The sequence below is a fragment of the Girardinichthys multiradiatus genome, chromosome 5, assembly GCF_021462225.1.
Source record: "Girardinichthys multiradiatus isolate DD_20200921_A chromosome 5, DD_fGirMul_XY1, whole genome shotgun sequence".
In the NCBI taxonomy this organism is placed as follows: Eukaryota; Metazoa; Chordata; class Actinopteri; order Cyprinodontiformes; family Goodeidae; genus Girardinichthys; species Girardinichthys multiradiatus.
The window spans coordinates 49031436-49045266 of NC_061798.1; the positions used below are offsets into that span (position 1 = coordinate 49031436).

A 13831-nucleotide genomic window follows, 5' to 3' on the forward strand; every position below is an offset into this window, starting at 1 on the left:
CATCAATCCAGAGAAGAAACATGAGAGCTACGATAAGTCCTGTGTAGATCCAATAGTGAAGCGTTTCAATACTGTTCCTATAAGGGGATGCCTGGTGGATCTTATGACTAAACTTTGGAGCTATGGCCAGATCTTAAAAAACTGGTGGAGAAACAGAAGCCAACATACTGTGATCAACTCCAAGCACTGAGAAAGCAAGAGTGGGTCATCATCCGTCAGGATTTGGTCCTGAAGATCATATCCAGCGTGTCTGAGAGAATTACAGGAGCTCTGAAGGAAAACGAGTCCTCACTTTTCTCTTCTCATAAAAGCCTTTATATCCTATGAACCTTCATTATAAAAATGAAGGCACCCAAAATGGCAACACAATGCAGATTCACCATCATGACTAATGCATATGGTTCAGTTACACCAACATTTTATAAGCTGCTGCTTTTCCCAGAGCTCCACCTTTGGAATGAATCTCTATAAAACTCAGCTTGGTAGTTTTAGAGTAATTATACAAACAGATGCACCGAAAGCTGAGCTACAATGGACCCAAAGCCACCAGAAGCCACTCACCGTGACCTTAATGTGGTAAATAAGGCGCAGAGTAACAGCAAACCTTCACCATCTCTGGTAAGTTTGCTTTTCACATGAGAATGCGCATCAAAGTTAAATCCAGCCTCTTTGTGTTTAAACAGAACATTTCCAGCGTTGAAGTGGAGTCTCTCTCACATCCACATTCACTCAGAGGAATGCAGTCCCAGTGGCCCAGTGGCAGCGCTTCATCACCTCATGTTCGGCTGTCATGCCTGATGTGATGGTATGTATGTGTTTAAACAGCATTCAGGCTGTTGTAGCTTTCCACTCGCCATGCCCCTTTCTACAACCCTGCGATGTGATCTGAGGCGAGTGATGTTACCTGGCAAGCTAAGCCAATGAAAGCCTGCGGCAGCGGAGCTGAAAACTCCGCAGATGCAAAGTCACAAGAGCAACTATTTTTATTTCAACCTGGGAAGATATCACAGACCTTTCAATAAGATGCCAGAGAAAGTGCCGGTGTTACCAAAGTTTTCTCCAGCTGGGTGAAAAATTGAGTGGCATGGTTTTTCCACCCAAATCTGTTGCTGCACTGCAGGCTGAAAAGGACCGCAGTGCAGCGCCTTTCCAATGCTTGCAGGAGAGATACATTTGCTTGTTTGGAAACTTTTCCATTTGCAGAAAACTTTGATAGTTATGGTGTGCAATTTACAGCAGCACCACCCATTGTTCTTTTAATGCCGTTTTAAAACTACAGCTGGCAACTACAGCTGGCAAGTTACAGCTGACAAGCTACGCATTTCCGTAAAGTTGTAGACTGCAGGCTACCGAAGCAGGCAGTCTGACTAATTAACCAGCTAATAAACAGCTCGCTATACTTGTGTTATTTGAATAAAAAGCAGAATGGTAAAGAATTTTAATAATGTGCAGCAAACAGACTCAAACCTTTTGTGTATATTCTGTATTTTTGATTTATCCTATATACCACACACAAATTAACAAATAAATGTTATATATAACCATATTATAACTGTAAAGCCCAATATATTACATTAGCATACAACACCGTGAAACGGTGCTCATTTTACTCATGGTTATGATACTGTGGGAATCTCACCCAGTCTAACTGGGAGTCAGAAACAAAATAAAGGTGAATGGAGTTTAATATAAAGCTTTCAAATAATAATACACAATACATTTTATGTGCGATTTTAACATGTGTATGCCTATTTATCTCCATAATTCACCAAAATAATTGAATACAATGAGAAAGAAACTGATATTCTATGGTTTTAACTTTAAGTAGTTTGTTTAAAACAACATGGAAGCAGGAATGGGGCTAACCTGGGAACCCAAGAGAAACCATTTTCAGCATTTAAACACCAATTTTTCATCTACTCTTCTTCCCTGTGTAGTCGAACATTTAGCTTGTCCTTTCTTCGAAGATTTGGAGTTTTTGATGAATTTTCTCTTTTTTTTGCTTTGTTGTTTTGTGTCTTTATTATGTTCCTGAGTACCTTTCTTCATGACTGGGTGTTAGTATGTCCATCTTAGCACAACAGCACAAAGATGGGTGTTTATACAAAGCATTAGCTGGTCACAGATAAGGTTACCTGCACCAAGCTGAGCCACCTCCTCCAGTTCTTTCTGTGTCTTTGCAGAAGAAATGGCTTCAGGAAGTTTCAGCGTGAACGGCAGAATGTCTCTATAGATAAAAAAATATATAAAATTACAAAAGGTGCTGTGAAAGAAACACACATCAGAAGAGGAATTAAATCACGTGTTCTGTCCTAATTATTGCCTATAGTCCTTTAGTGACACCAACATCCTGTTCATCAAAGTGTTAATGCCACCATTTTGGTTGATAAAAACACCCTGAGTAGGCATATAGAGAAGTGAAAATACTTGTGAACTTTATCGACTCTTTATTTCCAGCCAGTAATGAAACTCTAAAATTCAGGCACTGCTCTTTTATTAAGACGTTATTCATAGTGCATCATTGCAGTGAGATGCAGCATTGGGTTCCCTGCTGCATTTCTGAAAGCTTCTTTTGTTTTCCTCTTATTTCTGAGCTTTAAGTGCAAACTACTGACTCCTCAAATACTATTTTTACCCATAACTTTTCCATCCTCTTACAAAATGTTCTGTCTATGGTAAAACCACCAATGATGGTTAATTACCTGCTGACACAGTAGAAGGCCACAAGGTGGAACAGATCTGCAAAGCTGATCCCAGATCCTTCGATGGAAAAGGCTGCAAACAAACAAAATGAACACAGCTTCAATGAAAATGTGCGCTAAGTGCAGCATCACCCTTATGACAGACATCGGATCAGAACCAAATGTTTGTGCAGCTTAAAACAGATAGCTTTGGTCAAGGCACCAAGTCTGGATGTGGAGACGATTTCAAGATATTTTAATACGTCTGAAAATGGCATGTAAGCATTTTCATCTCATCTGGTACAAGAAGAAATAAAACAGATAATTTACAACTTTAGTTTAAAAACAGATCAAACAGCTTGTTACCGTGGAAAAACAACAGAAACAAAAAAACATTATGCAGGGACTCCCAGATGTTTCCAAGCATGAAGATGAACATTTTGGAGGTAGCCCTCATTCTTCATTATTTCTTCCACTTGGTGCAATGTACCAGAGCCACTGGCACCAAGCACAACGCTACCAGCACTATCTTGATAATCAGTTCTTTCACGTGAAAGCCTCACCTCGACTCCTCCAAGCAGACTTGTTGTCACAGTTGCCAAAAAGGTCAATCGGTGCCTCATCTGATCAAAAACATTTATGGCTTGTCCATGTAGTCCACTTTAGGCTGATTTTTGAAGATACAGATTTTGGAGCAGGAGCTTCTGCCTTGGCTTTAATAATACAAACTAGCTTCACTGTGACGCCACCAGCTGCTGATATACGCCCCCCATCATCCATTAGAGACCCGAACATACCGGATCCGGGTCATCGAGGACCAGAACCGCACAGCCCTGAGTTGCAAAGGGATTTCCTCGAGATCACAGGTTGAGTATCAAACGTTTTTTTGTTTTTTGAAGATCATGGATGATAATGGTGGAGAAACAGTCGCTGCTCATGAAACCCTCTGTTTGAGCTCATTGACTCAGGAGGGCTGAATACAAAATGCCACATCTTGCAGATTTCTTTATAAATTTCAAAACCACAAATGAATGTACTTCCCTTCCTCTTCCCAATCCTGATCTACTTTGTGTTGGTCAAATAAAATCCCAATAACATTCACTAAAGAATGAGGTTTTCATGTGACAAAATGTGGAAAAGACCACGAATACTTAAAGACAGCGGACAGCTAAAGTGTAGAGTATTAGGAGAAATGGTTTTTAAATCTCTTAATTGTAAACTTGCTCAAAATTGAACATACAAAAGTCTACTTGAGAACAGAGGAGAGAGGCCAAGCGAGGAGCTGCTGACCTCGATCTGAAGTTGAAACCAGGCTAAAGGCCCTTCCTTCCTTCTGTTTGTGTGCCGTCATTTCAGCAGAGAAAATCCACCGCTGCTATGTTGTCACCACCTGGCAACTCTCCCAGAGATGTTTTATTTAATATCATGAGCTTTGGATAAAATGCAAATTCCAACCAAAGTTTTACTGTCAAAACATTAAAATTTAAAAATCTTTTAAAAAGTGTATAAAATAAAATCATATTCCAGAAGCAAGTGATCAAAACATCATGAATTGAAGTGCATATAAGCAGATCCTTCCAACCTTATCTGCCTTTATTCAGACATTTTCATTAAGTGAGTCCTAAACAACACACTACTGTTTTGAGTCACTCCGTGATAACCAGACTGCCTGCGGACACGCTTTCATTTCTCTTTCTTATGCGCTTATTTTTGAACTCTAACTGCAGAAGAGGACAGGAAACGGAACAAGAGACTGACTCAGTCTGAACTGTGATGACAGAGTTGAAAAATAAATAAAGAAAAAAAATGTTTAGGATCCTTCAGGAACTTTTTTCACAGTCTGATGGAATGGGTTTATCCAATCTTCCTAATGGATCAGTTACGAAAACGAGAAATGACTTACAGAACTGACTCTCTCTGACATGGAAGTGGCTGATGGGAGTTTCTGTCTGATCCTCATCCAAACGCACAGAAAGGACCTTCCTTTGCAGAACCGTCGACTTCCTGACCAGAAACACCTGCTCCATGAAAGAAAACATGATAATTATAAAATTCTCCTTGATAAAAATTCAAAGAGACATGTTTGCAGGGATGGTAACCTCTCACCCCTGGTGGCTGTTTGAGCAGTATGCAGGAGGCCTCGTCTTCACTGACTGCTAGCAGCAGCCAGACCTGGTGAGTTTGAGTCAGCCGGTCCAACACACTCATCCTCCTCCGTAAGGAGTCATAACCAGAATCCCTTTCCCCCACTAACCCACTGCAGTGTGGGGGCTGCAGGTAAGCACCACCCTGCAGGCTGCAAAAAAGGGAAAAACAGCCAGCCCAAAACAGTTTTATCATCTGTTGGTAGAAATGTAACAAAAACTGCAAACAAACACATAGGGGAAACAACTTCATCTGCGTAGAGTAAGCTGGAGTCAGTAAACGTCCCGTCTCACTAACTTAAACTGAACGGTGAAAAATGCATCAGGTTCTGTCCTCCTGCATAGATCAATTTAAAGGAACTCCAGACTGTAAGAGATACCAGAGCAAGCAGTGATCAGAACTTCAGAGAAGTGAGAAGGTTACTCAAGAAAACTAAAATCCATGTGGCTGCGTGCAGGAAATCAGCAGAAATAAATGCTCAATGTGGTGTGGCAGTGAGGAAAGTGGGATGGCGTTAAAAAATTATTACCCAACATGTCAGTCATGTGTCACTTCGTCATTCATAAAACACAGTCTTTACTTTGTAATATTTAACTGTAGAAATGACTTGTTATTATAAATACTCCTCTGTTTATAGATGTTTAGCCTGAGCTTTGTTGCATAAAGACTGTGATTCGTTTCAAATGACAATAAATAAATATGGTAAATATTATAACCAAACAGAACAACTATTCACATAGTTCCCCCAGCTGTATATATAATATAACAGTAGCACTTATTTCTACATCTCTTATAGTTTTTACACAGTGGACCACCACATTTTAGCAAATGACCTGCTTCCTCAGCAAATTCATGTTTTTCCTTACAGAGCTGCACAATATCTCAAAGTCAGCAGACGGTATTAGTCACCGCTGACAACAGCAATTTATCCAGAATGAAACTTATTTATCCTGGATTTTATAACTTAAATGACATCATGTTCAAAAAAAGACTTTTCCACTTCTTTTTTAGTGCTGCATGTTTCTAGTTGATGGTCTAAATGTATTTTTTTTTTCCTGCTAATAATCGCAAAGGACATTAAAATAATTTATTGCATTAATAAAGTAAGTTAGTTATTTGTCTTAAGAACAAATCCCGTTAAATAATTTGTGATTAAAAACGTAATGCTGGATTTCTAATTCAATAATCTATGCTCTTATTTCTATTGCATATTAATTCTAACTTTATTTGATCAAAAACATTGGGATTTAAACTGTTTTTTCGGGGTACTCTTAACAAAAACCTTCAAAGTAACAGTAAAACCAATATAAATATATATACAGGTCGTTCTCAAAATATTAGCATATTGTGATAAAGTTCATTATTTTCCATAATGTCATGATGAAAATTTAACATTCATATATTTTAGATTCATTGCACACTAACTGAAATATTTCAGGTCTTTTATTGTCTTAATACGGATGATTTTGGCATACAGCTCATGAAAACCCAAAATTCCTATCTCACAAAATTAGCATATCATTAAAAGGGTCTCTAAACGAGCTATGAACCTAATCATCTGAATCAACGAGTTAACTCTAAACACCTGCAAAAGATTCCTGAGGCCTTTAAAACTCCCAGCCTGGTTCATCACTCAAAACCCCAATCATGGGTAAGACTGCCGACCTGACTGCTGTCCAGAAGGCCACTATTGACACCCTCAAGCAAGAGGGTAAGACACAGAAAGACATTTCTGAACAAATAGGCTGTTCCCAGAGTGCTGTATCAAGGCACCTCAGTGGGAAGTCTGTGGGAAGGAAAAAGTGTGGCAGAAAACGCTGCACAACGAGAAGAGGTGACCGGACCCTGAGGAAGATTGTGGAGAAGGGCCGATTCCAGACCTTGGGGGACCTGCGGAAGCAGTGGACTGAGTCTGGAGTAGAAACATCCAGAGCCACTGTGCACAGGCGTGTGCAGGAAATGGGCTACAGGTGCCGCATTCCCCAGACCTGGGCTACAGAGAAGCAGCACTGGACTGTTGCTCAGTGGTCCAAAGTACTTTTTTCGGATGAAAGCAAATTCTGCATGTCATTCGGAAATCAAGGTGCCAGAATCTGGAGGAAGACTGGGGAGAAGGAAATGCCAAAATGCCAGAAGTCCAGTGTCAAGTACCCACAGTCAGTGATGGTCTGGGGTGCCGTGTCAGCTGCTGGTGTTGGTCCACTGTGTTTTATCAAGGGCAGGGTCAATGCAGCTAGCTATCAGGAGATTTTGGAGCACTTCATGCTTCCATCTGCTGAAAAGCTTTATGGAGATGAAGATTTCATTTTTCAGCACGACCTGGCACCTGCTCACAGTGCCAAAACCACTGGTAAATGGTTTACTGACCATGGTATCACTGTGCTCAATTGGCCTGCCAACTCTCCTGACCTGAACCCCATAGAGAATCTGTGGGATATTGTGAAGAGAACGTTGAGAGACTCAAGACCCAACACTCTGGATGAGCTAAAGGCCGCTATCGAAGCATCCTGGGCCTCCATAAGACCTCAGCAGTGCCACAGGCTGATTGCCTCCATGCCACGCCGCATTGAAGCAGTCATTTCTGCAAAAGGATTCCCGACCAAGTATTGAGTGCATAACTGTACATGATTATTTGAAGGTTGATGTTTTTTGTATTAAAAACAATTTTATTTTATTGGTCGGATGAAATATGCTAATTTTGTGAGACACGAATTTTGGGTTTTCATGAGCTGTATGCCAAAATCATCCGTATTAAGACAATAAAAGACCTGAAATATTTCAGTTAGTGTGCAATGAATCTAAAATATATGAATGTTAAATTTTCATCATGACATTATGGAAAATAATGAACTTTATCACAATATGCTAATATTTTGAGAAGGACCTGTACAAGATAAATTACATCAGACCAACTCAAACCAACATAATTTCTATTGGACTTTAAAATACAACTCAGTTGGCCACAGTGCTTTACAAACCCTAAAAAACTAGTCATTTTTTATCTCTGTGTTGTATTGGCACACAATTCTAAACTTAGCTAAAATAACAAAATGAATGCCAAATAGTTTGTTTTAAATTCAAGCTCAGATCAGATTTATAAAACAAAGGCTACATTTAAACGTCTTTTACTTAACTCAAACTGGAACCTGTAGTTTTAAAAGAAACACTTTTGGGGAAAGGAAACAAAAACTTTCCACATTAATGTTAGTTTTTTTGTCGGGCTACATAGCCTTTAATAATTAATTAACTAAATTATCTTTGGGTGAATAGAAGCTCCTGCTAACTGTAAACTGGAACTTGAATGAGCATCAACCATCATTATTGTGAAAAACTGCTAAATTTTATGCACTTATGTTTCAGTAAAACAATGTAACAGTAACTGATAGCTGTCTGCGATTTATATTTTGCTCTTTAAAGTGAACACATCAAGAAAACAAACCAAGCATAACCTATCATATGTCATCAGGTTTTAAAAGAACATAATTAAAACAGTTGGGGATGTGCTATATGTAGAAACTGTCTTACCCTTGTAACTCCACGGGCTCCTTGTCCAAAGCTGAAGTCGACTGGACCATCTCCTTCTTCAGCTCCCCGATTTCCAGCGCAAAGGTGTCAATCAGCTGAAAACGGACAGAATGAGAAGCTCTGAATGAACGAGGAGAAGAGGAGGAACGGCAGCAAGCCAACCGAAGGCTTTGCTCAAACAAAGATTACAACACAAAAGACGCTTAGCCGGGCCGGACGAATGTGGAACAAAGGAGAGAGGAAGCAGTGATTCATTTTCCTGTGTCATGTCCTACAGGCAGGAAACATGGAGACAGAGAATTATCAAAGAAATGACATGCGGTGATGTTCGTGGAGATGGCATTCCCACGCCACGCTGCTGAGACAGAAACATAAACACTCGGACAGGAAGGCCAGGCGGATTTTAAACATTCATCTCCTGTTATGTTGAACTATTTCCAGACTGTAGCAGATAAGGCCGATCGCTTCTGTCATCAGAGTATAAATTAGGCTCTAACTGGTCACCTTGAAAAAAAGGCTGGTGGAGACTGAGTGTGTAAGGCTCCAGCTGGACACTTTAGACTTTAAACTATCTGATAGTCAAGAATGCTTAATGCACATTGTCAGTTATTAAGGTTACAGAGAGCGGGATCTTTGACCATTCCTCTTTGCACAATCTCTCCAGACCATCTAGAGTCCTGGGTCCTAACTGATGTTCTCTTCTTTTCAGCTCACCAAACAGGTTTCCTATTAAATGTAGGTCTGGGGAGTGAGATTTAAAATTCCTCTCGGTTTCTCTTCCTCTCACAGGAAGAGAAACGGGCCCACAGCACGACAGAGCCTTCACCAATGGCCAAAGAGGACATGGGGGGCTTTACAGCATTTCATCCTTCATTTGATGCCAGACCCATCTGCGGTGTTTCTTGTCAGAAATCTTATTTTAGGCTCCTCTGACCAAAACACGTTGTTCTACATAAAGGTGCCAGTCACATGTTTTTTCATTATGATGGCAGGATGGAAATACTTTTTTCTTGGGGTTGCATGTCGATAACCTACTTTGTGATACTTTGTGACCCTAGGATGTCACTTACTGCTGCAGTTTTCTAAAATGGAGCTTTGCAGATGTTTTTGAAATCTTCCTAACCATCCTCTTCAGTTTGCGTGGTGCCAAGATGAGCACTGGTCCTTTTCCCGCCATGGTTGTTATACTTCCAGTAACTATTGCTGTAACTGTAGATATCAGGAAGTTTAGGTAAGCAGCTGGCAAAAAATGTTTCGTCCGGCCATCATACCGTTCAGGAAGGAGACTGGTACTGTGACATGTTTTCGTTTGAAATGTGTGAATCAGACTTTGTGAAAATGCTGAAGCTGGTAAATAAGTTTCATTATTCACTGTGAAACACATCATGCGTTCTGATGAAACTAAAACTAATGGGCCATAATGATAATGGTTATATTTGTAGGAGGAAAGGTGAAGCTTGCAAGCCTGTGAACACCTTCTGAACTGTGAAGTACGTGTGTAGCTGCATCATGATGTGAGGGTGTTTTGCTGTGGGAGGGAGTGACCCACTTCACAAAATAGATGACCTCATGAGGAGAGAACATTATGTGGACTGAAGCGACACCTGAAGATATAATCCAGGAAGTTAAGCTTGGACTCAAACGGGTCTTGCAATTGGACAACGACCCTGAGCATCCCGCCAAATTAGATAGAAAGTGGCTTCAGGACATTAAAGTCAATGTGTTGGATCGGTCATCACAAAGCTCTGATCTCAGTCCAACAAAACATTTGTGAACAGATCTGAAAACCTTCATCTGAGCAAGGCGGTCAACAAACTTGACCCAGTTACGGCAGATCTGTCAAAAGGAATGGACCACATTCCAGCAAACCTTTGTGAGAAGCTTGTGGAAGGATATCCAGAACATTTGAACTGAGTCATACAGTTTAAAAGGACGTTCTACCAAATACTAAGGAAAGGTATGTGTAACCAGAAGCAACTGTTGGTGCTCCACCCCTCAGATTGAAAGAGGAACAGATAAAAGACGTAGGTGTGTCATGATCAGAAACAGTTGTCAGAGCTTTGTGATGATTGGACCTCTACTGTTTGTGGTGTGTGGGAAGAGATCACTCATTTTATCAGGGGTGTGTGGTTTCTCAAACTGAATCAAGGTATTCTTTTTCATGGCTTGTATTTATGGATGTTGCAGTGTGACCACACAAGACTTTCAGAAGGGGGTTGTAATTCCTTCAGCTGCATGTGGGAGTGACGACATGTCTGGTATTAAGTTGTTTGTTTCTTTTTTTTATTCAATAGTTTTAAATGAATTGCATCATGAAGTGTCTATTTATTAGTCTGACTTTATTGTTCTATAGTTTCAGATCTATTGTGTCCTGCTGTCCTTTCTGAGCTAAGTTGAATAAATTGTTATAATCTGCCCGGCCTTGCATGGCCTGTCGACCAGAAGACCTGCGTCATGAGAGGGGGGGCTGGTCTAAGTTGGTGAAGTTAAAGAAAAAAAATATTTACAAAAAAAAATTCAAACTCAAACTTGGCATGTGCATAAAGGTTCTGGTACAAAACTTCACATAATTAGTGAAATGAAGTCCACCTGTGTCCAGTCTAAGTGTCACACATTTGTGAAACTTTTGTGAAAGGCCCCAGAAGCTGCAACACTAAGCAGGAGACATCACACCATGAAGACCAAGGAGCTCTCCAAAGAAGTCCTCAGGGTGGGGTTATAAAAAATATCCAAAGCTTTGATGTTCCCCTGGAGCTCCATCAAATCCATCGTCTTCAAATGGAAATCATATGGTACCACAACAAACCTGCCAAGAGAGAGTCGCCCACCAGAACACCCAGACCGCACATAGAAGGCCGCGCAGAGTCCAAAGGTCACCCAGGAGGAGCTGCCGAGTTTCACAATAGAGACTGGAGTTTCTGTTCATAGGACCATAATAAGCCGTAAATTCCACAGAACTGGGCTTTATAGAAGAGTGGCCAGAAAAAAATCCATTACTTAGTGATAAAATAAGAAGCTATGTTTACCAAAAGGCATGTGGCAACGTTTCAGTCACCAAGGAAAACGCTACGTCTGGTGCAAGCCCAACACATCCCATCGCCCCAAGAATACCATATCTACAGTAAAAATGGTGGTGGCAGCATCCTGCTGTGGGAATGTTTTTCAGCAGCAGGTACTGGGAAACTGGTCTGAGTCAAGGGAAAGATGAATGGAGCTAAACCAGCCAGTCTGGCTGTGATTTAAGACTGGGACAGATGACCCGAAGCATACTGCTAAAGCAACACTCGAGTGGTTGGTTAACATTTAAATGTGTTGGAATGGCCTAGTCAAAGTCCAGACACAATCCAATTGAGAATCTGTGGTTAGACTTGAAGATCCCTGTTTACAAGTGAAAACCATCCAGCATGAAGGACATGGAACAGTTTAACTTGAGGAATAAGCAACAATCCCAGTTCCAACATCTGGTCAGCTCATAGAAACTTATCCAAAGCCACTTGCAGCTGGAATTGCAGCAAAAAGTGGCTCTACAAATTACTGACTTTAGGTTAGGAGGTGAACAGTTATGCACAGTGAAGTTTTCTGCTATTTTGTCCAATTTGTTGTTAGTTTCACAATAAAAACAAAATAATATATCTTCACGGCTGCTGGTATGTTCTGTAAATGAAATGGAACAAACAAACAATCCGTCTTAATCTTCTAAGTCAACAAAACAACAGCAAAAGGTTGATTGTAGATTTTAAACACAAGGGGGCGACTTTTAACCAAAAATAAAGGCTTGAAGCCAGACCACAGTCTCCCCCTGCCCCCTTCCAACAATAAGTGGAACCAGCTGAGTTAAAGTTCTGTGGCAGGTATGAATTTAATTACCCAACCTGAGTTATTTACTGACCCTGACCCCCGGCCCGTTTAGGATCTGGCTGAAAGAAACAGATCTCTCAGGCATTCTCTTCCTCTCTCACCATCTACACTCAAGCTGCAGATTTGTTAACACTGTCAACACATAACTTCCTGATCTATTTTTATTACTTATTATTGCCATTTTAGCATTACTTCTTCATGCATTTAAAACAAACCTGACACAGCTGCGGTCAGTTTATGACCATTTTAGGCTTTTTAATGTTTACCTTTGATCATTAACAATAGAAATACATGCATGTTTGGATTTTTGTAGATAATTTTTTTTAATCTACACAGGGTCAGGATGGTGCAAGCTGGCTCAAATATATACATACAGTCACCTACATCTTTTAATAAGTAGTGCTTAATTAACAAGGCATAGGCCCATCAAGCTCTGGTTAGTAACCAGGACTGATTGCAACAGGTAGTTTGTTTTTGAGCCATAAAAAAGATTCATTTGACAAGTCAGTGGATCGACCGAAAACTAGACCAACTATTGGAAAGCCCAAGGAGTTCAGAAAGAAAATCCAGAATAATGTAGATCCACACAAGTTGGGAAACTCTTTTGGAGCCAGTTCAAATTCCAAGATCATGCATTCAAGCAGCTGTATAGAGATACAAGTTATTCAGATGCTTCATAACTCTGGCAAGGTTGGGAAGAAGACCCAAACTGTCCTTCTCAGATGAAAGGAAATTGGTTTCAGTTTTATGAGATGCCTCTGTATAATCAAAACGACACTATCTCCATAGCTAAACAAGGTGGTGGCAGCATCATGCTGTGGGCTTAATTTTCACTTGGATCGAACTGGGTCAGTTACGACACAAAATCTTTAGGTGTCTGCTAGAAAGCTGAAGACAAAGATGGGTTGATTTGTTTTAGCATCACAGCTTTGGAACAGCCGATCCAGAGTTGGGAACCAAATATGACAAATTCTGTGGGGTCTCCTAGGAAGGTTTTAGACAAGAGGTGTCCTCACAATCCGAGACATCTGAAGAACAATTGTGAGGCAGAGCGGGTAAATATCGCCAAGTCAAGAAATAGGATCCTGATAAACTCAAACCAAACAAAGCTGAATGCTGAGATGAAACCAAAAGTTGCTTCAATAGGGATTAGTTTTACATTTTTGTTGCTAAAAAAAAACCATATTAGTTTCAGACTAAAGGGGGATTTAAGTTAACGCTCCATCTACAGATTGCTTAGGGAACAGGGCCGCCAAGCAAAGCAGAGGAACAGCTTTTACCTCTCACTAGGAGACAGGGAATTAAATAGGTGAATAAATCCAAACTGTCTGTGGAAACAACATGGGAAGTTCCTGAGAGATGAAGGTCAGCGGACATTAAAAGCTGTTAAATGACTCAATCTGGGCCAGAACTTTTAAAAGGAGACTGACTGAAACACAGAAACCAACAAAAAGGTTTGTGTTTCACTCAAATCATTGACCATCATCCATCTGGGTTTGTTTGTACTTTCAGTCATGAGAACGCGAGCTGTAGAGTTAAGCAGACCGAATTATAGCGCTGCAGCTCCTTTAGGTCTGTGTATGAGTGGAGGCAAGTGTTTCTCTGCATAGGCTGCTGTTAAA

The 13831-nt window shown here is 40.4% G+C and overlaps 1 protein-coding gene across 3 annotated transcripts in view; it reads right to left on the bottom strand.

The window, feature by feature from the left end:
• The window catches only part of LOC124868579 (ras and Rab interactor 2-like), a 47088-nt gene that overhangs the window by 17672 nt on the left and 15585 nt on the right, over window positions 1-13831 (bottom strand). For 2 of the 3 annotated variants that reach the window (XM_047365992.1, XM_047365993.1), the window contains 5 exons: window positions 8352-8446; window positions 4788-4977; window positions 4585-4699; window positions 2703-2775; window positions 2136-2227 (listed from right to left, as the gene is read on the bottom strand). In XM_047365992.1, the coding sequence (XP_047221948.1) occupies window positions 2136-2227; window positions 2703-2775; window positions 4585-4699; window positions 4788-4977; window positions 8352-8446 (565 nt within the window). Of the gene's footprint in view, window positions 1-2135; window positions 2228-2702; window positions 2776-3971; window positions 4054-4584; window positions 4700-4787; window positions 4978-8351; window positions 8447-13831 lie in introns of those variants that run through there. The other variant, XM_047365994.1, reaches the window with a different exon arrangement.